The 22,998-nt window shown below is 55.6% G+C and overlaps 2 protein-coding genes across 2 annotated transcripts in view; one reads left to right on the top strand and one right to left on the bottom strand.

Moving 5' to 3' along the window:
- KCNH2 (potassium voltage-gated channel subfamily H member 2) overlaps positions 1–5,105 on the top strand; it is a 78,869-nt gene extending 73,764 nt beyond the window's left edge. Inside the window, exons 13-15 of the mRNA XM_081931522.1 lie at positions 1,621–1,816; positions 2,638–2,833; positions 4,325–5,105. Coding sequence (XP_081787648.1) covers positions 1,621–1,816; positions 2,638–2,833; positions 4,325–4,516 — 584 coding nt within the window. The 3' untranslated portion in view covers positions 4,517–5,105. The remainder of the gene's footprint in view (positions 1–1,620; positions 1,817–2,637; positions 2,834–4,324) is intronic.
- Positions 5,106–11,396: 6,291 nt separating this feature from the next.
- On the bottom strand, positions 11,397–19,583 carry AOC1 (amine oxidase copper containing 1). Its single transcript, XM_081931711.1, has 5 exons — positions 19,504–19,583; positions 15,839–17,369; positions 14,193–14,481; positions 12,865–12,997; positions 11,397–12,296 (listed from the first exon to the last, which is right to left on the bottom strand). Exons 2-5 carry the CDS (start codon positions 17,361–17,363, stop codon positions 12,018–12,020), a joined length of 2,226 nt encoding a protein of 741 aa, XP_081787837.1. The 5' UTR covers positions 17,364–17,369; positions 19,504–19,583; the 3' UTR covers positions 11,397–12,017.
- Between the last annotated feature and the right edge of the window lie 3,415 nt (positions 19,584–22,998).

Genomic DNA, 22,998 nt, shown 5'->3' with positions numbered 1-22,998 from the left:
CCCACACACCTCATGGATTTTATTCAGTAGGAGAAGAAATTCAAAGTACCGTATTTTTCGCTCCATAAGATGCACCTAGTTTTTAGAGGAGGAAAAGAAGGAAAAAAATATTCTGAAAGAAACAATGGATGTATGGTTTTTGTGGTTCATGCTGTGGCCACAGACCTGTGATCTGATGGTGAATTTGGGGTGACCCAATGCAAAAATCCTGAGGATCCATGTGGATCCATGCTTTGTAACCACATTTTTGCGCCATTGGGCCCCACGCAACAGTGGGTGTGTGATTTTGGGGGGGCAGGCTGTAGCCATGGACATGTTATGTGATCTGATGGTGAATTTGGGGTGACCCAATGTAAAAATCCTGAGGATCCATGGGCTTTTACCTCCCCCCTCCCAGGGTCCCTTATCTCTCTTCTGATCCCACCGATCAGCTGTTTCCTTTCAACACCCCCTTCCCTCTTGTTTGCCTTAGTGTCTTTTCCTTAGCTGGAGCAGTTTTTTGCTCCTCTTTTTCTTCTAATTTCTCTCCTTATTGCTTTAGTCTTCCTGTCTCCTCTCTTTGCAAGTTTGCTGTCTTTACCTCCCCCCTCCCAGGCAGCCTCCTTTATCTCTAGCATCCCTTATCTCTCTCCCCGATCAGCGGCTTTGTTTCAACACCCCCCCTCCCTCTTTCCAAAAAAAAGCAGGATCAGCTTTTTGCCCCTGGGCAATTCGGCTCCAGGGACCACACATTCGCTCCATAAGATGCACAGACATTTCCCCTTACTTTTTAGGAAGAAAAAAGTGCATCTTATGGAGTGAAAAATACAAAAATACGGTATTGGTTTTGCAGAGCTAAAAATATACCACCCTTCACAGCATTTAAACTGGAAGTAAGGAACTAAGGCTGTGTAATCTTAGCCAGAGCTAGACATAGACAGAAATAAGGCATGAAAAATATAATGTTTACTTACCTGAAAGTCTTGCACAGGATTCAGCAGAGAGCAATAATGAATACAAGGCAGGCAAAACTGCTTCTAAGTTACTAAAAATACATGGTTGAGATGAAAGATGGTGCTTGGGAGATCAGACCTTGCATCTGATCCCAGGGCTACAGAAAGAGAGTGTTCTTCAGGCGGAAGTACAAAAGGTTAAGAGCCCTTGTCTTTCCCCTGCCTGTGCAAACAAAGGATGTCACTTCGCAGAACGCCCTCTAGGAATTAAAGGACTCTCTGGGTCTTAACCCCTTCATGTGCCTGTTTAGCAAACAGAATTGCCAATTATTTTTCCAGTATAAACCCAATTACACTAATTAGTTCCAAATTAATACACAATTAATGCACAAGCGCCGAAAACCGGAAGTAACCAGTTCCGGTACTTCCGGGTTCGGCGCGGTGTGCAACCTGAAATCACACAACTCGAAGCGTCTGTAACCTGAGGTAGGACTGTACAGAGGGAAAAGCCGGAAGAAGGTCAAAGCAGAACACAAAATTATACCAGAGCACCGCAACTCTCAAGCCAAACTGTAAAATTTATGGCTGGAGATGTTAGTTGCCAAACCTGACGACTAGACATCTCCACTTCCTTGCAAACAGCCGGTTGCCGGGCGCCAAATGCTTCTCTCCCTCCTCCTCTCCGCAGGGGCCTTTTCAGGCGTGTCCAATATCTTCAGCTTCTGGGGGGAGAGCCGTGAGCATCAGTACCAAGAGCTGCCCCGCTGCCCCGCCCCTGCCCACACCGCCCTCAACATCCCGCTGGGCAGCAGCGCCCCCCTCGGCCGGAGGCAGCGCTGCGAGCTGGAGGCTCGCCTGGACCTGCTCCAGAAGCAGCTCAACAGGTATTGGAGGGGGGACAGGGGGGAGCTCCCGTCAGGGCTCCCTCGGGGGAAGGGCAGAGGTTTCCCCCTGCCACTCTGGGCAGCTCCCAACAGATTAAAAACAGAAGAAAACATCAAACATTAAATGCTTCCCTAACAGGGCTGCCTTCAGATGTCTTCTAAAAGTCATGTAGTCGTTAATCTCCTTGACATCTGGTGGGAGGGAGTTCCACAGGGAGGGCGCCACCACCAAGAAGGCCCTCTGCCTGGTTCCCTGTAACCTCACATCTCGCAGGGAGGAAACCGCCAGAAGGCCCTCGGCGCTGGACCTCAGTATCCAGGCTGAACGATGGGGGTGGAGGCGCTCCTTCAGGTCTACTGGGCCTTTGAGGCCGTTTAGGGCTTTCAAGGTCAGCACCAACACTTTGAATTGTGCTCAGAAACTTCTTGGGAGCCAATGTAGGTCTTTCAGGACCGGTGTTATGTGGCGTCCGCAACCGCTTCCAGTCACCAGAACCTGGTGTGCCTTAAAAATAGAAGAGCAAAGAGCTCCAAGACGGGGCACGTAGCAGCACCCATAAAGGAGGTGATGATGATGATGAATGAGGAAGTGGGAGAGATTGGGGAGATGGAGCTCCAAGAGGCTGGGTTCTATAGCCTCTCTCTGTAAAGTTTGAAATAAAAAAGGACAGTAAGAAACTTTTCCTTGTCTTTATACTTTCCTGGGCAACCAGCTGGGAGCCGCTGAGAGCTGTGGTTCCAGCCCTGCAAAGGGGTTAGACTAGATGTCCCTTGGGGGTCCCTTCCAACTCTACACTTCTGTGTTTCTCTTCTCCCTCCAGGCTGGAGAGCCGCCTCACCGCCGACGTGTCGGCCATCCTGCAGCTTCTCCAGCGCCAGGCCGTGCTGGTGCCTCCTGCCTACAGCGCCGTCTCCTCTCCCCTGCCTCCAGTGGCCCCGGGCCCCGGGCCGGCCCCAGGGGAGCCCCCCCTGCCCATCAGCCCCACCCGGCCTCAGGCGCTCCACACCCCAGCTCAGGTGAGGGGAGGGAGGCAGCCGGGCAGGCAAAAGACTGGTCTTTGCAGCCTGACCAGCTTCAGGGATTGGGGCAAGGCTGGAGGAAGCAGAGGCATGTCTGCCTCCAACGCTGGTCAGAGAGGAGGGGAAATGATGTCACGCAAAGCCCTCTCTACCAGTTGCCTTTCTATGGTATCAGGCTCTGCCTAAGCAATGCAGCTCAAATGACTTAGGACTCAGCTACATTAGTCAAAAAACAGCCTTTTTAATGCATTATAGACATGCAACACCAGATGGCGCTGTAGAGCACAAAACTTTTCTATGCAATTTCACATAGCGGGTTTTGTTTTTGTTTTTTTATAACTGTAGCCTTATTAGACTTTACTGATTGGTGGGCTCTGCGTTGCTCCCGGACGGGAGGAAGGAAGTCAAATGACACCGAGGGCTGGTTCAGAGAAAGAGTTCTTTATTTCTGTGCTCTGGAGCAGCAGAAAGGCACTTGCGTGGTCAGTCCACAGCAAGTCCAAAGAAATGAGAGATTACATGCAGCATATATATCCTCCAGGCACCCTCCTTCCCCAGGAATCCAGCCACGTCAGCTTATACACGCAGGTCGACATCACAGATGTTCCTGCTCTGGTACTTTTAACCATAAAAGGGTGTTCCTTCCTGTATTCTTGACCATATAAGGGTATTCCTGTTCCTATGCTCTTATCTTGGAGCAAGAGGTCACCAACTCCAGGAACACACTCTGGCGCTGTTCCCGGACTAGGTCTGTGCGTCAGAGTGTGGCAAGGTAAGACTCAGACATGTCATCCCTATTCCACTGGAACAGCCAAGGTCATCCTTTGCCGTGACTGATAAAAGAGAGAGCTTCGTTTATACAGCTGTGTTCTTGTTATGCATTTGCTCAACAGCTCGAGTTAATGCATTTTAGAAATGCTCTCTTGGAGAAAGAAAGAAAGGGGGGTTGAGTCAGTTTCAGACTGGCTGCACAGAAACCTATTCCTTCATAACAATTAGTTATTTATAGTGGGGGTTTTCCTGTGTGTAGATCCACCCTTAGCCGCTTCTCGTGGGAACTAGCAAGAATATGCATTTCTTAGGTTAGGCTGCTAATCTCCCACAGGGGAACAAGATGCTGGACTAGGCAGGAGCCTGGCTGGATCCAGCAGGCTCTCCTGACATTCTGAAGTGGATTCCCCACTTCCCAGGAATTTGCAGTGCAGCTCTTGGCTCTGAAAAGACACCAAAATGTGTTGGGGGGGGAGAGAATTTTAGGATAAACTATAGTTAGAAATAAGTGAATGGAGATAAAAATGGAATTAAGGGGAGGACGATCACATCTTACGTGGGACTTTGGTTCCTGGGGTCTCATGTGTGTGCCCCCAACCCCTTGGAGCCCCCCTGACAGCTATTGGGTGAGGGAGGGAGAGGATCCTCGTACCCCTGGGGGTCCCTCCTCCTCCTCCTGGACTGACTCTGTCTCCTCTTTTTCTCCCCCCCCTTCAGGTTTCCCATTTCCCGGGACCCTGCATGGACTCAGCCCAGCCCCGGGACGTGGTGCTGCTGGTGGACCCGCTGCCCCCCGCCCCCCCTCGGCGCCTTTCGCTCCCAGGGCAGCTGCCTGCCCCCCCTCGGCCGCCGGCCCCTCCGGACCTCTCCGCGGACTTGCACAGACACTGCTCGGACCCTGGCAGTTAATGGACTTTGCAGAGGCAGCCCCAGCGGAGGGCCTTTTTGGGAGTTGGAAGCGGCCCCCCACCCGTCGCGGTCGGAGAGGGGGGCGCACCATGAGCCTCAAGGATGGTGGTGATTGGCTGCCCAGGGGGCGTGGCCAGAGGAGGGGCAGCCCCCCCCACCCACTGTGATGTTAGCTGGCCTAACAGGGGTGGGCCAGTCGCCGTGGTGACCACCAGGCGATTGGCTGGTGCGGATGGCGGCGAGCGGACTGGTTGCTTGCAGGAGTAGCGGTTGTAATAATGACTCATAACAACTATTATTAATAATACTGATAAGGGTTAGAATCCCCTCCTTGTAATCCCCAAACATATCAGACCAGCAGGAGATGCAGAGCCACCCGTGGGTCCAAGGAGGGGCCGGGGGGAGGGAGGAAGCTGGGGGGCATCCAAGGGGTTCAAGGAGAAGGCGGGGGTGCATTGGGGTGCCAGGAGAGGGAGGCTCCCCCTGTTCGGTCCTGGTGTGTCCTTCTGGGGTCTCTCCTAGCTTAGAAGCACAGAACGGTAGAGTCAGGAGGGATCCTCCAGGGTCATCTAATAATAATAATAATAATAATAATAATAATAATAATAATAATAATTGTCAGAGCTGCCTCCAGGTCCCAGCTCACAGAGGACCAACGCTAGCCGGTAGTAATGTACAAAAGTCTTTATTGAGGTTCAGTTTCCATTTACAAGCCGCAGCGTGCAGCTCTACGTCTAGACGCTAGATCGGCGAAGCCCTGTCTGAGTCTCCACCCCCTGTACACCAGTTTAAGACCCTAGCCTTACTCCACCTTTTCCGTTGCTCCTTTCTCCTCTGGGTCCTTCTGCCCCCCGGTGTCTCCTCCTTCCTGGACTCTTCTGACGCTGACCCCCCTGACTCCTGTCCCTCCTTTCGGCGGGCTTTAGGACCTGGCTCCCTATCCGGGCTACCCACTGTGCCGCTTGCCTGTACATTTGAACTTGGCGCGCGCGCCCAGCTTCCAACCTTCCTCTCGACCGTTTCCTCGCTCTCCGATGGAGGCGTGGCCAATCCTGACTCATCTCCTCCCGCTGGCGGTGAGCAGCCTGATCCCGATACCTGGGACTCCTCCCCCCTACTGCTCTTTGGTGGGGAAGCTGGTCCCGATTTCCAGCTGCTGCTCTCTGAGTCCCCTCAGCCCCTTCTTCCTGGGGTGTCCCCCTTGCTCTGACCCTGGGAGCCCCTTTCTGTGAGTCTTCCGATTCGCTGGAAAGACTCAGAGACCTCGGACCACTGTCATCGCTTATGTTTCCTTCGGATTCCTCCCCCTCGCTCTCCGTTTCCTCCCTTTCCTGTGCCTCTGCTCCTGAGCCCCTGACAATAATAATAATAATAAATTATTTATATCCATCCCTCCCCAGCCAAAGCCGGGCTCAGAGCGGCTAACAACAGTAAAACAATACAGCGTTCTAAAATCAATTCATTATAAAATCAGTTCAAATCAAATTAATGGCAATCTTTGGGCTAGAGTTCTGTGAGAATTGCCAGAGCTGGTGGTCAGACTGTGCCTTGGCCAAAGGCCAGGCGGAACAGCTCTGTCTTGCAGGCCAGGCGGAAAGATGTCAAGTCCCGCAGGGCCCTGGTCTCTTGGGACAGAGCGTTCCACCAGATCGGGCCACAGCCGAAAAAGCCCTGGCTCTGGTTGAGGCCAGCCTAACCTCCCTGTGGCCTGGGACCTCCAAGATGTTTTTGTTTGGAGACCGTAAGGTCCTCTGTGGGACATACCAGGAGTGGCAGTTGGAGGGTCCTAGGCCGTATAGGACTTTAAAGGTGAAAACCAGTACCTTGAACCTGATCCTATACTCCACCGGGAGCCAGTGCAGCTGGTAGAGCACTGGGTGAATGTGATCCCGCGGCGAGGACCCCGTAAGGAGTCTCGCTGCAGCATTCTGCACCCGCTGGAGTTTCTGGGTCAGTCTCAAGGGCAGCCCCACGTAGAGCGAGTTACAATAATCCAGTCTGGAGGTGAGCATCGCGCGGATCACTGTGGCCAGATCAGGGCGGGAAAGGTAAGGAGCCAACTGCTAGTCCAACCCCTTTCAATAATGGGGAGGGGGTCTGCCCCACTCCCAGCCCCCATCTGCCTCTGTGGGTGCCCACTCATAGCCATTGACCCTTGGTGGGGGGGACACCTAGAGCCAGCCCTCTGGAGTCAGGGTGGGGGGCCCCCATGAAGCCCCACTTCAGATGCCAGGCCTTCCCATTGACCCCAGTCTCACCAGTCATCCCAGTGGGTCCATCTTCCGGGGGGGCGATGGGGAGGAGGGCCACAGCAGGCAGGTTTTGAGCTGTGGGCTCTCACCAGCACCTCTCCCAGTGCAGTGTGGGGCTGCAGGGGGCCCAACAGAGCTAGGAAGGAGATGGGGTGGGGGGCAGGAGAGAGGCAGAGGCTGGGGGAGGACCTGGAAGAGAAAGTGACCCCCCCTACCCAACAGGAGTCAAAGGAAAGTGAGTAGTCCTCCCTCCATAGGCTCCCCACCAGAGGTGAGATCCCCACAGGAGAAGCTTAAGCTATGGGGCAGCCCCTCTCTAAAGGCAAGTGGGGGCTTGTGCACAGTGCCCAGGTTTGGTTGTCTGAAAGGGCTTCTCCCCCCCCTTCCCCCCCTGTCTGATTTCCTCTCCCTCCCCCTGTGGGAAAACTTCCTGATCTTCCTGTCCTTTCATTTCACTGCATATAGGGAGCAGGGCTGCATCTCATCTGAGTGACCCCTACTTTTCTCTCTGCCCCCCATAAGATCCACAGCTCCCAGAAATTGGAGTTGGGGCAAGGAGGTTGTGCTGGCTGCATCTCCCGCTTGACTCCGACAAGAGGGGGAAGCATGGGTTAAACTCTTCCCCACAAACAAGACACTTTCTTCCAAAGTGGGGGCAAAGGCGTTTCTTTTTCCATCAGTGGGGGGCCCATTTCCTTGAACGCCACGGGTGCTCCCAAGGGCCTTGCGCCCTCCTGCCCTCCTGGACCCTCCTGTCTACATGCACGTGACACCCCCATCTCCCCCCCCACCTGCATGCTGTACTCAGCATTAGGAACCAATGCCCAATAAACTTCGAGTTGGATGCCTGCCCTGCCACGCTTCCTGTGTGTTTGATCCACCTGCATAGGGGGGGCAGGGGGGGCTTGGGATTTGGCAGCCTCAAAGAGGAGGCAACCCTTGAGTTCTGCAAATGGCACTGGGATTGGGGGGGGGTAGGACCAGCCATGCAATGCAAACTCCGAGTGGTTCCTTTGAGACCAAATTTGTTTCATGCTAAGCAGGAACACAAGGGACACGGGTGGCGCTGTGGGTTAAACCACAGAGCCTAGGACTTGTTGATCAGAAGGTCGGTGGTTCGAATCCCCGTGACAGGGTGAGCTCCCATTGCTCGGTCCCTGCTCCTGCCAACTTAGCAGTTCGAAAGCATGTCAAAGTGCAAGTAGATAAATAGGTACCACTCTGGCGGGAAGGTAAACGGCGTTTCCGTGCGCTGCTCTGGTTCACCAGAAGCGGCTTAGTCATGCTGCCATATGACCCAGAAGCTGTACGCCGGCTCCCTTGGCCAATAAAGCAAGATGAGCACCGCAACCCCAGAGTCGGTCACGACTGGACCTAATGATCAGGGGTCCCTTTACCTTTAAGCAGGAACCCTAGGAAAGGGTTAAAAGAGAATTTGTGGAGGAAGGGGCTAAGGAGGGCTAACAGCCCAATGCTCTGCCCTCCATCCTGGAAAAAGTGACAAATTATGATGTGTGTGAAAGTTCTGTCCTGGGTCCATTGTTGTTCAACGTCTTTATAAATGATTTGGATGAAGGAATTGAGGAGATGCTCATCAAATTTGCCCCCCAAAAAGGTGAATGCTTTTCTCTGCTGCATCAACAGAGGTCTTGTGTCCGGGTCAAGCGAGGTCATAGTCCGTCCCCCCTCTTCTGCCCTGGTCAGACTGTGCCAGGAGTCCTGAGTCCAGTTCTGGGCACCACAATTTAAGAAGGATGTTGACAAGCTGGAAGGTGGGTGAGGGAGGGCAACCAAGATGATCCAGGGTCTGGAAACTAAGCCTGATGAGGAATGGTTGAAGGAGTTGGGGATGTTTAGCTTGGAAAAGAGGAGACTGAGAGGAGACATATCTCAAGGGCTGCCACATGGCAGATGGAGCAAGCTTGTTTTCTGCTCCACAGGGTAGGACTCGAACCCATGGCCTCAAGTTACAAGAAAGGAGATTCCGACTCAACACCAGTAAGAAGGGTCTCCCTTGGCAGGGGGTGGGCTCTCCTTCCTCGAGGGCTTTTAAGCAGAAGTTGGATTCCTTTCACGCAGATTCCTGCTTTCCAGGAAGTTGGGACAGCAATAAGTAACCATACAAACCCCTGTGTTGCAAAGAGAACGCCAGCAATGTCCAGGCAACACGATGACCGTGTACATGCACAATAGACAATCTTTATAGAATTCCTTCAAACCATAAATTCCTTCAAACCAGGGGTTGGGCCAGATGACCTTTGGGGTCCCTTTCAGCTCTACAATTACACTCCCACACGAAGCCCCCTCAGAAGGCTTCGCCTGAAGGGGCCAAGGGCTTTGCGGCCAAAGTGCGTCACTTGTCACTTATTTGATTGATGTGTTGTATTTTGATTTATGGGTCCTGGCCTGACTCTCTAACCGCTGCACCCCATAAAATAGCATTTGCCCTTTGGGTGACCATTTGCTCGGTTTGGAGAGGTCCCCACAGACCCTCTTAGTTTTGCACCCCATCCTGAATAGTTGGCATTGTCAGGAAACCCCCGCCTTAAAAGGGGATCCCCATATCAGGGGTGAATCTACTCTGAAATAAATGGACCTTCAGCTTCAGGCCCCAGAAGCAACTTGAGTCCACGTTTCTTAACAATTTGGGGTCAGGAAGACCCAGTTTGAGTCACACAACTCAATCTGAGAGTTTGAGAGTCAGTTCAAGCTTCAGGGGCCCCCTCCCTACGGGACCGCCTCTCCTGGTCTGCCCCACGGAGAACCTTAAGGTCCACAAATGACAACATTTTGGAGGTCCCAAGTCGCAAGGAGGTTAGATTGGTCTCAACTAGGGCCAGGGCCTTTTCAGTACTGGCCCCGACTTGGTGGAACGCTCTCCCACAAGAGACCAGGGCCCTGCGGGACTTGACATTTTTCCACAGGGCCTGCAAGACGGAGCTGTTCCGCCTGGCCTTTGGTTTGGACTCAGTCTGACCCTTATGTTTCCCTCCCCTTATGGTTTTGATCTAGGGCCACTTTTAAAACGAGGCTGCATATAAAATTGCATTTTAACCTGTATTTTAAATTGGGTCCCCCCCCCCCATTATGTTTTTACTGTAATTTTATTGGTGTTAGCCGCCCTGAGCCCAGCTCTGGCCAGGGAGAGTGGGGTATAAATAAAATCATTATTAATTATTATTATTATTATTATTATTATTATTATTATTATTATTATTATTAAAATGTAGGTCAGCCACTGTCCCATAGGGATTCTTCTGGGAGATTATTGAGCGCCCCCTGGTGTCTGATGTAGGGACTGCCCAGAGGGATTGCAAGACTCTCTTCTGAGAGTTAAAATCCATCCTCTGCTTGGGAAAGACTCTGAGGTGGACTCTTCTGTGAACTTGGCAAACAGGAGGAGGAGGAGACAGGAAAGGGATTTCACTCCCCCCTTCCAGATGTGTGAAGCTGGTTGAAGAAAACCACTGGAGTCACTGTAAGACTTTTAATTAAATAGTTATCAGGATGGATCCAAGAAGTTAAACCGTGGGACCCCCTCCGGCAGGAGACTGTGGGGGCTGGATGGCTTGAAAAGGGGGTCAGAGAAATTCCTGGAGGGCTCTGCTCTGCCCTCCACACTCAGAGGCAGCAACGCTTCTGAACAGCAGTCGCCGGAAGCCACAAGAGGGGAGAGGGTCTTGAGTTCGAAACCTGCTAGTGGGCTTCCCTTTGGGGGACCTGGTTGGCCACTGGGAGAACAGGGTGCAAGACCAGATGGGCCACGGGCCTCATCCAGCACGTGCTCTTAGTCAACTAGTTATTTTATGACCTTGACGTATGACTAAGTGGACATTTGGGGCAGGAAAAATCACTTGAGTCCAGCGCCCAGTGCTTTGGGGAGCCTCACAAGCTGGGCCTGTGGGCATCAGGTCCTCCTCCCTGCTCTGTGTCCCCAGAGGACAGTGCTCAGTGGTAGACCCTCTCGGCACATGGAGGTTCTACTTAGCTCCTGTGAGTAATAACTGCTGGCACACCTGCCCCCCTCCTCCTCTCTAGCAATTTGCTCAAGCCACTGACACACACGGTATTGCCAACTGTTAACGGAAAATCCGAGGGCTCCCTTGGACAAAAACAAAGACACGAACCAGGATAACTTGGAGCAAAACAGCAGCCTGTAGGCTTGGCCTTTATTGAACTGTTGCAACAGGGTGCTCCCCTCACTTGCAGGAGAGAGGAAGGACAAAGAAAAATGCTGTGCAAGGGCTTATAAAGACTTTTGAAATTCCCCTCCCATAGATCAAGACCACCCCCCAGAAACATCATACATACATCACAGAAAGGAGGGGTGAGGGAGGAGTTGTGGTGGTAACCTGAGTGTCCTGTCACCTGGCTGGTTCCCTTCTCTCCCTCCCCATGAGTACTTTCCAGGTGACAGAGGGGACTTTGCAGTTTCCTGCCCCCAGAAGGAAGAGCTGATTATTGTCCTTTATTCCAGTCCATGCTGAATCCACTCCCATATGCAAGTTCTTTGTGATCTTGATGGTCTTCTGTCTAGGACCATCAGGGTTGGCATAGCAACTGGGCAGGGCTCCTGTGGATGTGCTGGGATGGTGAAGGGATTATGGCTGCCCTGTATCAAACCTTCCCCATTTTGTAGTCCTTCCTTCATGGAGTAAAATAAAAGTGGAACAGTGCAAATCCGATGCATGGTTGATTTTCTATGAATTTATAACAGAAGCGTAGTGCATGTAGTGTGTGAGTGTGAGTGTGTGTGAAGTTTGTACAAACTGAATGGTTGGGGGGGGGTCCTGCTACACCACGTCTCGTGGCAGCAAACTCCACAGCATGGATGCATCTGGTCAGGGCCTGTGAGGACAAGGTGCTTGGCTAGATGGGCCTGATCCAGCACATGCCCTTCCTGCATCCTTCTCATCTGGAGAAGTCCTTCCTGCTGGCTGTCTTTACTCTCAAACAGGTGTGTGGTGGGGGAGGATGACCCCCCTCAAAAAATCTCCTAATATGAAACTGATTTTGTGCCCCAGGAAATCAGTTGCCTCATGTTAGAGGGGCAGCCCCCCTCCTTCACCCAGGTGCCCCCCCCGCCTGGGTCTGAGGTGCACAGGAAGCCTGAAGTCGGGGGGGGGGGGTTGGATCTGGGGGGTGGGTTTGGTGCAAGCCAGGAGTGCCGAGAGGAGAGGTCAATGTCTGGGGTTGGGGTTTGAGGGGTGGAGAGGAAGAAGATGGGGCCAATCCTGCCTGGGGCTGGGCTACACCTGCCAGTAGGTGCCATTGTAGCTGAAGGGCTCCTGGGAGACGCAGGGCATGGGGTCAGCCGGGGTCCAGCGCTGGACATGCACCCCAGACCTGCCCCCAGGCTCAGAGGGGCGCACGATGATGGTGCGTCGCGAGGCCACAGAGGGGTCTTCATCGAAGAAGTTGAAGGGTCGCAGGTAGAAGCCCACCACGTTGCCCGGCGTGGACGTGTTGGGGATGTCCTCCGAGTGGGGGATGTGGAGGAAGCCCACCGTCACCCAGGCCACCAGGTCCTGCCGGAGGGAGAATAAGAATAGTAATAATTTATTATTTATACCCTGCCCATCTGGCTGGGCTTCCCCAGCCACTCTGGGCGGCTTCCAACAAAATATTAGAATACAGTACAGTAATGCATCAAACATTAAAAACTTCCCTGAACAGGGCTGCCTTCAGATGTCTTCTTCAAGTTTGGTGGTTATTTTTCTCTTTGACATCTGATGGGAGGGCGTTCCACAGGGCGGGCGCCACCACCGAGAAGGCCCTCTGCCTGGTTCCCTGTAGCTTTGCTTCTCGCAGGGAGGGAACCACCAGAAGGCCCTCGGCGCTGGACCTCAGTCTCCAGGGAGAACAATGGGAGTGGAGACGCTCCTTCAGGGATACTGGGCCTTTGAGGCCGTTGAGGGCTTTCAAGGTCAGCACCAACACTTTGAATTGTGCTCGGAAACGTCCTGGGAGCATCACGGAGCATGAATCTGCCTGCCCTGGCCCTGGCCTGGATCTCCGTGTGTGCTCCCCCCCAAAACCCCAAGTGAGCTGCCCTGCTGCTCCTCTTCCTGCCCCCCACCCCCAGGCCGCCCTCACCTGGTTCTCCAGGCTCTCGTCATTCTGGAGGAACTTCTCAAAGCTGACTGTGGGGCTCCAGGGGTCGTTCTGGATGTAGAGGCTGCTACTGGTGTCCTCGTTGTCATGATGCTGGGTCACTGCTAAGGGGTATCTGCCGGAGGGACACCACCCCTCAGTCCCTGGGCATGGGTGCCCCTGAGCCCACCCCATCAAAGAGAGGCCAGCCCACACCCAAGCGCCCAATACCTCCTGCCCGCTGGATCAGGGGTCAGCAAACTTTTTCAGCAGGGGGCCAGTCCACTGTCCCTCAGACCTTGTGGAGGACTGAACTATAATGGGGGGGGGGTGAACGAATTCCTATGCCCCACAAATAACCCAGAGATGCATTTTAAATGCAAGGACACATTCTACTCATGTAAAAACACGCTGATTCCTGGACCATCCGTGGGCCGGATTGAGAAGGCGATTGGGCCGGATCAAGGAGGCTCCCTTCTCCCCATCTGTTCCACAGGGTTAGGCTCTCCTCTGCCCTCCACACTCAGAGGCAGAGACGATTCTGAATGCCAGGAGGGGAGGGAGGCTCTCTGCAGGTTCCCCATTGGGGTATCTGGCAGGTGACAGTGAGAACAGGGGGCTGGAGCAGATGGGCCCCCCTTGGCCTCATCCAGCAGGCTCTCCTTAGGTTCTTAAACCCACAGGCAAGCAGCAAGCTTCAATAAAATGTCATTTGGGGGGGGGATCAGACCACGCTGGATTTTGGGATGTTAACCTGGAACCCCGTTTGCTATGTTAATTACTCAGTTGGGGGGGGGGAGTACAAAATGCAGAATTTCCGGTCCAAATGGGCACAAAACGAATACATACCTTTGGCACCAGTTTGGAGGAGATCCTAAATTTGGGGGTTACAGGTTAATGAAGCTGAAGCCTGAATAGCTCCCTTGGTTAGAGAGAGGGGCTGATAATTCCAAGGTTGCAGGTTCCATCCTGATGTGGGGCAGCTGCATATTCCTGCCTTGCTGGGGTTGGACTAGTTGACCCTTGGGGTCCCTTCCCACGCTGGAATCCCACGCTTCTCTGCAGCAGGAGCCCAGCGCCAGAGCAGCACCGGCCCCACCGGGGTGTCCAGCAGCGGCTCCTCGGGAGCAATTCCTGCCTGCCACCTGTTTCCAGCCTTCTTTCTGGCCAGACCCCGACGGCGGGAGCGAAACCGTCCCGTCCACTCCGGAGAATCTCCAGGCGTGGGCGACCCGCCGCTCCCTTTGGCTGGGAAGTGGGGCGGGGGCTGCCCTCCCGCTCGGCGTACCAGCTCACCTGCCTGCCCCGCCCGCCCCACCTGCCGGGCTCACCTGCTCCAGGTGATGCCGCGCTCCTCCCGCCACCCGCGGGGCAGGACGCGGTCAGCGTGCGAGCTGAGCTGCAGGCGGTAGCTGCGCCGGTGGCCCCAGCGGTTGGGCTTCGCCGGGTTGCCGAAGAGCAGGTAGCGGGGCAGCGGCTTGCCGAAGGGGAAGGCGGCCTGGCGCTCGCGGAGCCGCGGCTGAGGATCCAGGCGCGGCTGCACCAGCGGCTGGCTCGGCTCCCAGGGCAGAGAGATGTTCTCCAGAGCCACGTCCAGCGTCTCGAAGCTGTTCTCCAGGCCTGCCGGGGGGAGAGCAGGGGGGACGGGGGTCAGGAGAACCGGCAGCAGGGGAGGGGGCTCGCTAAGGCCAAGGAGGGCGCCTGGCGCGGCGAAAGGGGCCAGCCCCAGGGCTCCTCCTCTGCCCCATGCAGGAGAGCCGGCGGGGCAGCTCCAGCAGCAGGAGGGAGGAAAAGGTTCCCCTCTCAAGGGGGAAGCGGGAATCCTTGGGGGCGCTATGGGGCAGGGGGCGCGGCAGGTGCAAACGACCGGGCTTGGAAAAGCTGCAGTCGCTGAATGAAGCGCACCAATTTTGTTGAATTAGTTAAACTAATCAGTTTTGATCGGAGTTTCCGTAAATGTGCAATGAATTGTCCCTGCTTGAATTTTATTACGTTGTGCCTTGCAGGGGGTTGGACTAGATGACCGTCGGGGTCCCTTCCAACTCTATCATTCCCTGATTCTATGCTTATCTTCCTGAGATGGTTGCGCAGGCCGATATTCTGAGGATAATGCTTTTTGTAGGGAGGGGGCACGGGGAGTAAGTTGATGGCACCAAGCGGGCGCCCCCCCCCCGAAAAAAGATGGTAACTGCTGCCCTACAAATTCAAGAAGCAGAGTTGGGGGGCGGGGAGACCCCTCTGCTCTGTTCTGCAGACCTTGCGATGGAGCCTCCAGAGTGACTGGGAGGCGGGGGGGGGGGGCAGCTCGCTCTGGCTCTTGGAGGCAGAGGCTGGGACCTCCCCCTTGCCTGCCTGCCTGCCTGCCTGCCTGCCTGCCTGCCTGCCTGCCTGCCTGCCTGCCTGCCTGCCTGCCTTCGAGCTCCTCTGCCGGGGGTCAAGGACGGGGCTTGGCCGCGGGAGCCCCCTCCCCTCCCCGCTTGGCCTTCGAGAGTCCAGCGTTATCTCCCGGGGTTGCCTGAGGAGAGAACGAGGCGCCTCTTGCCCCCCGGAGACTCTGGACCTGGGCGAGGGGCGAGGAGAGCGGCTTGCGAGAACATCACAGCCGCCCCTCCCTTTCCCCGACGGGGGGGGGCGCCTGGCTCTTCTTCAGACGTGACCCTGATGGCAAGGGATGCTCGACAGCAGAACGGGCACCCTTGGGAGGCGGCGGGCTCTCCTTCGTGGGAGACTACCTGCGGAGGGCTCTGTGATTCCTGCATTGCGGGGGATCGGACTACATGACCCTGGGGATCCCTTCTGCCTCTACGATGCTATAAAAGCAGCCACAGCTGCAAACAGGGGCAATTCCTCGGAGCTCGGCCGGTTCAGTAACTGGAAAGGGGGAAAGGGGACTCTTGCGACTGAGGATGGACTGGGCTTAGGCCCCCCCCGACTCCCCCCGCGCCACTTTCCGGGAGCGAGCGAGCGAGGGTCCCACCTGCGACGTCCAGGTCGACCTTGTAGTGCACCAGGTGCGTGTGGATGTTGCCCAGCAGGTGTTCGTGCAGGCGGTTCCCGTAGCGGAGCCCCTCGGGCGTGTAGAAGGAGGCGTGCACGTAGCCCGTGGCGTGCACCTTGGTCTCCAGCACCCCGTTGGGGTAGAGCAGGAAGTCCCAGATGTAGTCGTAGTTGTAGACGGTGGAGGTGGTGCGCAGGACCAGCGCGGCGCCCTCGAGGCCCGCGTAGAAGTGGGAGCCGCCGCGGAAGTCGCTGTCGAAGTGGCGGCGCAGAGGGACCCCCGTGGGCAGCTCGAAGACGCAGAGGGCGCGCGGGAAGCGCACGGGGCCCGGGGCGTCGTACAGGTGGTGGGCGTCCAGGAAAGTGGCCCCCTCGGGACAGTCGACGCCGGGCGCCAGCTCGTGCGTCACGGAGCCCATGCCCCAGCCTACGTCGATGTACTTGGTCTGCATGGCGGCCGGCGTGTTCCCCCCGTAGATGGCGATGGCTTCCTGCACGCTCACCTCGTAGGCCACGCGCTCCCCGTTGAAGCGCACGTCGAAGAGCTGCAGCCCCGTGGACGTGCGCAGGCGGAAGGCCAGGCTCCAGCCGCTGTACTCCACCAGGTTGCCGCGCACCGAGTAGCGACGGCCCTGCGGCTCGCATACCTTGGCGCCGTGCGCGTCCGTCGGGGGCCCCGCCGAGAAGCTCCCCCGCGGCACGAAGGTGGAGAAGAGGCTCTCGTCCGGGTGCGGCGGCAGAGGCACGACGGACACGGCGCCCGAGGCGTGGAGCTGGGCCAGCTCCTCCACGCTGCTGAAGTAGCGCCCGTTGTACCACAGCTTCTGCACCTGCCAGAGGCTCGGGTCGAGCTCCCGGTGGTCGAGGAGGACCTCCAGCCCCACCGGGTGCAGGAAGAAGCCCTCCACGAAGCGCTGGAGCATCAGCCAGGTGCGGCGCTCGCCCGAGGCCAGGCCCCGCGGGGCCACCTCCGTCAGGGTCAGGCACCGGTCGCCGCAGTTCCCGAAGCCGAAGCCTGAGGCGTCCAGCAGGAACTGCTGCAGCGGAGCCAGGCTCTCCGCCAGCCGCTGCGAGAGCAGCCCAAACTCCAGCTGCGACATCGGCCGCGCCGCGAAGGGCGCCGGCTTCCCCCAGGGCCGGTAGGAGGTGGGCTTGGGCAGGGGCCACACCACGTACTCGGTGACATTGGGCTGCGCCTCGGCCCCGAAGAAGACCACGGCTCTGGCCCGGCGTCGAGGGCGGCGCTCCCCGGACTCCAGGTACTGCAAGGCGCGCCCTTTCTTCGGGGTCAAGAGCTCCACCAGGAAGAGGCTGTTCTTGGCCAGGGAGGGGTCTGGATCCGCCTGGAGGCCCAGCTCGGGCCGGCCCAGCAGAAAGTCGCGGACGGCCCGCAGCTCCGCCGGAGTCAAGTCGGAGAAGATGGAGACCCCCTCGTGGCGCTGCGGGGGGAGGCCGGCGGCGGCCGCGGCCAGGAAGCCGAAGATGGCCAAAGCAGAGGACCACATCTCGCCCTGCGGGAGAAAGAGGGAGGCGTCAGAAAGTGGGGTCGGGGCAGGATCCGGGCCCCATTCTTTCTCCAGAGTCTGACCCCGGAGTGTGGTGTAGTGGTTCAGACCGGTGGACACATAATCTGGTGAACCGGGTTTGCGTCTCCGCTCCTCCCTCCACATGCAGCTGCTGGGTGACCTTGGGCCAGTCACACTTCTCTGAAGTCTCTCAGCCTCACTCACCTCACAGAGTGTTTGTTGTGGGGGAGGAAGGGAAAGGAGAATGTGAGCCGCTTTGAGACTCCTTAAGGGGGGTGAATGGCGGGATATCAAATCCAAACTACTACTACTACTACTCCTCCTCCTCTTCTTCTTCTTCTTCTTCTTCTTCTTCTTCTTCTTCTTCTTCTTCGTCTTCGTCTTCGTCTTCGTCTTCGTCTTGGCTACACTGAGTGGCAGCCACAAGTGTGGGAGATGACAGTCAAGTCCAGCAAGGATGTTCTTGCTTCTTAGCAGAGTCTCAGACCACAGAAAATGTAATTGGTAGAGTCGGGTACACGAAAAGGGAGAGCCAGGCAGCTCGCATCCTAGCCGGCTAAATGGACGGCTGTACAACCTTCTTCAATTCTGCTGCTGGGGGGGGGGGATGCTTACCGCTACTCAGCCCACAAACGTGGGTGCCTGGAGGGATAAATCGAATTAGTATATCGTCTCCTAGCAATTAAAACCTGCCCCGCATCAAGCAAGGGCCTTGCTCATCCCTTGCCGAGTGAACCCGGGATATTCTTTCCGCGTGTAAGGCAGGGCCCTGTCCCACTCGAAGTCGTCAAGAGCCAGCAGAAAACTCTGGTTTTAATCCGATCCAGTATGGACATGGAAACCTCCCTACAAGTAGCTATCGTACGAATGGGGTTTTTGGGGCGGGGGGGGAGCAGCGCCCACAAAGGGAGGGCTAGAGAGTCTTTAACCCTTCCCTGCCTTGCATGCTGCCATCCCGAGTCTGGATCAGCCCCATCCCCGCTACATGTGGTGGGAGAACTTCTCGCACTGGTGGCACCGTGGAGCACAGCTGAGCAGTTCGGCCAGGCGCTTTGCTCGACAGGGCACCCCACCCCGACGGAGCCGAGCGCAAGGCTTTGCAAAACCTCCTCTCCCGCTTTGCTGAATGTGAACTGCCTGGCAGCGCCGCCTGATCTCAGCTGAGCCGCTGCGGCTGGAATCTCCCGGGGTAAAAGTCTGTGGACTTCAATCTGCTGTAAAGCGCAGAACGAGGGTTTTGTTATCATATTTTTGACAACTTATCTGAATTCAGATATCGCAACATCTCCCTTGTTTTCTTGCTTTACTTTAATAGCGGATGAAACGGAGTTCTTGGGGAGGGTCGTAATGGGAAGAGGAGGCCTGGAGGGGCTCAGGGAATCATAGAGTCGGAAGGGACCCCAAGGGCCATCTAGCTCACCCCCGGCCACGCAATGCCTCGCCTCTCCCTCTTCCAGCCTCGTAGAGCGGCTGCCAAGAATCCGCTCTGACGGCAGGGTCGCCACTTTGCAACGGGCCACGAGATATTTTGGGAGGGCCTGCCTGACTCTTCGCTTTTTGCGGAACCCTCTGAAGTGCTATAGAAATAACAAATATATCCAGGAAGGGGTGTTTCCCCCCCCCCGACCACGTGCAGAGTGCATTTTTCTAAGCCCTGAGTAATAGCTGGAAGTCTTTGAACCAGAAAGCGTGGCTCCGAAGCAAGTGGCAACCCCAGACCATGCCCCCCTCAGATGCCTCCGGGGTCAGAGCAGCAGCGGGGGGAGAGAAACGGGGTGACAGCAGAGGGACAAGGATGGGAGGGGGAGGCCCAGCTGGGTTTTGGGAGGGCCTGCAAATCCCAGTGTTAACAGGCCAGCACTAGCAGATTAGAGAAAACCTGTCTGCTTGCAGAAAACCACAAACTCCCGTGCCATGTGGGGCATCGCGGGCTTGGCAGGAGCGAAGGTGCCCTCGTTCCCTGGCCTCCTTCCTGAGGAAACCAGGCAAATGCTCTCCCTGGAGCTTTGACCCTCTGTGCTGCCGGGGGGGGGCTGTGCCCAAGGGGGGCGCCTCCTGGGATTGCAGCCCTGGCTCTGAGTTGGATCCCTGGCGCCCCCTCCCTAGAGGTGCCCCTTACCTGTCCAGCTCCTGGGCTCTGCTCCCCTCTCAGGGCTGCTTAGGCTGGGTGCTCCTGCGGGCAGCCCTGAGTTATCATACCTGGGAGAAGGAGGGAGGGGACGGGAAGGCTGGCCGAGAGAGGCAGCGATTGGCTGCTGCTGGCCAGTGGGTGGGGCTGAGTAGCAGGTGTCTGGAGGGGGGGGCTGCTCCCAGAGCTCCTAGGAGCTGGCAGGGTGCAGGGCAGGCACCCAGGCCTGGCAAAAAGGCTGCTCAAAAGTTCTTTTCAATGCCTCCTGTGATCCAGGGCTCAGGATCCACCCTGGAAAAATGTTTTGGACTTGAAGGTGGGTCAGCAGCAGCAGCAGCAAGACTGTTGCCCCCCAGGGCAGCTGGGTCTCCTCTCTCCCATGGTTTGGATCTTGATCTCAAGTGTCAAATACAAACTTATTTACATCAATAAACAGTAGCTGGGGGGGGGGGGGAGAATCCCTGGCAGAGGCCCACTCAACCTGTGCTTTAAAATCTCCAGGGAAGGAGAGCCCACAATCTCACGAGAGAATCTGTTTCACTGCCCAACAGCTCCGACTGTCAGAAAGCACTTCCTGAGGTCTAGTCAGAAGCTCCTCTCCTGCAACTTGAAGCCGTGGGTTCGTGTTGCTCCCTCCTCCATGTGACATCCCTTAAGATACTGGAAGGTATCTCCTGTATCTCCTCACAGCCTCCTCTTTTCCAGGCTAGACATTCCCAGCTCCTTCAACCGTTCCTCATCAGGCTTAGACCTTTGTTCATCTTGGTCTCCCTCCTCTGCCCACCTTCCAGCCGGTCAACATCCTCCTTAAATTGGGGCTCCCAGAACTGGACTTGGACTCCAGGTGGGGTCTGACCAAGACAGAAGAGAGCGTGACTGTGACTTCCCTTGCTCTGGAGACTAACATTCACCTTTTTTGCTGCTGCATCACACGGTGGACTCATGTGAAGCTTGTGGTCCACCAAGACCCCCAAGTCCTTTCCCCACGCAGACTGAGTGAGGTGGCAGACTGAGATGGCAGAGGGGCCCCACGCAAGCCCCCTGACCAACACACAGAAGGAGTCAACGCAGCAGCTCTGCATTCCCCCCCCTTTGCCCAGACTGCCACTTTTGGAGGCTGAACTTCCACAGGGATACAACCTCACTCCTGCCACCAACTTGACCCCCGTACCAGATCCAAAAAAGAAAAAACTAGCACTTTTGCAGGCACCACATCATACCCCTTCCACATTTGTAAGAAACTGATGTTTCAGGGAGGCAGCAGCTACACTTTGGAACTCTCTGCCACTTGACATCAGGCAGCAGTCTTCGCTGGACTCTTTTTGCCACATGTGAAATTTCAATGCAAAGGAAACACAGGGCAAATTGTGGGAATCATCAGTGGAAGAGCCTGAGAAGGAAGTGGCTTCTCCTTCCTTGTAGGTTTTTAAGCAGAGGTTGGCTGGCCACCGGTCATGGATGCTTGGGCTGAGATGCCTGCGCTGCAAGGGGGTGGCCTAGAGGACTCCACAGTCTGTGATTCTGTTAACAGTGACGTGTCATTTGCAGACCACAAACAGCAGGGAAGACCGGTTGTGTTTGATGGCGTGGTGTCTATTCTGCACAAATAGTATTGCCACGGGACGCGGCTGGCGCTGTGGGTTAAACCACAGAGCCTAGGACTTGCCGATCAGAAGGTCGGCGGTTCGAATCCCCGCAACAGGGTGAGCTCCCATTGCTCGGTCCCTGCTCCTGCCAACTTAGCAGTTCAGAAGCACGTCAAAGTGCAAGTAGATAAATAGGTACCGTTCCAACGGGAAGGTAAACGGCTTTTCCGTGTGCTGCTTTGGTTTCCCAGAAGCGGCTTAGTCATGCTGGCCACATGACCCAGAAGCTGTACGCCAGCTCCCTTGGCCTATAGAGTGAAATGAGCGGTGCAACCCCAGAGTCGGCCACGACTGGACCTAATGGTCAGGGGTCCCTTTACCTTTAAGCAGGAACGCTAGGAAAGGGTTAAAAGAGAATTTGTGGAGGAAGGGGCTAGGGAGGGCTAACAGCCCAATGCTCTGCCCTCCATCCTGGAAAAAGTGATGGTGTGTGTGAAAGTTCTGTCCTGGGTCCATTGTTGTTCAACGTCTTTATAAATGATTTGGATGAAGGAATTGAGAAGATGCTCATCAAATTTGCCCCCCCAAAAGGTGAATGCTTTTCTCTGCTGCATGAACAGAGGTCGTGTGTCCGGGTCAAGCGAGGTCATAGTCCGTCCTCCCTCTTCTGCCCTGGTCAGACTGTGCCTGGAGTCCTGGGTCCAGTTCTGGGCACCACAATTTAAGAAGGATGTTGACAAGCTGGAAGGTGGGTGAGGGAGGGCAACCAAGATGATGAAGGGTCTGGAAACTAAGCCTGATGCGGAACGGTTGAAGGAGTTGGGGATGTTTAGCTTGGAAAAGAGGAGACTGAGGGGAGACAGGAGAGCCACCTTCCCGTATCTCAAGGGCTGCCATATGGCAGATGGAGCAAGCTTATTTTCTGCTCCAGAGGGTAGGACTCGAACCCATGGCCTCAAGTTACAAGAAAGGAGATTCTGACTCAACACCAGTAAGAACGGTCTCCTTTGTCAGGGGGTGGGCTCTCCTTCCTCGAGGGTTTTTAAGCAGAGCTTGGATTCCTTTCATGGAGATTCCTGCTTTCGAGGGACCAAACAAACCCCTGTGTTGCAAAGAGAATGCCAGCAATGTCCAGGCAACACGATGACCGTGTACATACTCAATAGACAGTCTTTATAGACAATCCTTCAAACCATAAATTCCTTCAAACCAGGGGTTGGGCCAGATGATCCTTGGGGTCCCTTTCAGCTCTACAATTCCACTCCCACAAGAAGCCCCCTCAGAAGGCTTCGCCTGAAGGGGCCAAGGGCTTTGCGGCCAAAGTGCGTCACTTGTCACTTATTTGATTGATGGGTTGCATTTATATCTCTCTTTTCCTCCAAGGAGCATACCTAGCTTTCCTCCTCAACATCTTATCTCACAACCACCCCATGAAATAGGTCAGGATGAGGCCTTACTGGGCCCCAAGGCCACCCACTGATCTTCATAGCTGAGCGGGAGGATTTGAACCTCCTAGGTCCTGGCCTGACTCTCTAACCACTACACCCCATAAAATAGCATTTGCCCTTTGGGTCACCATTCGCTCGGTTTGGGGAGGTCCCCACAGACCCTCTTAGTTTTGCTCCCCACTCCAAATAGTTTGGCATTGTCAGGAAACCCCCACCTTAAAAGGGGATCCCCATATCAGGGGTGAATCTACTCTGAAATAAATGGACCTTCAGCTTCAGGCCCCAGAAGCAACTTGAGTCCACGTTTCTCAACAATTTGGGGTCAGGAAGACCCAGTTGGAGTCACACAACTCAAACCGAGAGTTTGAGAGTCAGTTCAAGCTTCAGGGGCCCCCTACCTACGGGACCGCCTCTCTGCCCCACAGAGGACCTTAAGGTCCACAAATGACAAC

Source organism: Podarcis melisellensis (genome assembly GCF_964234715.1).
Source record: "Podarcis melisellensis genome assembly, chromosome: 12".
Taxonomy (NCBI): domain Eukaryota; kingdom Metazoa; phylum Chordata; class Lepidosauria; order Squamata; family Lacertidae; genus Podarcis; species Podarcis melisellensis.
Note: the sequence above shows the minus strand (reverse complement) of the source record. Positions and strands in the feature narration are given on the sequence as shown.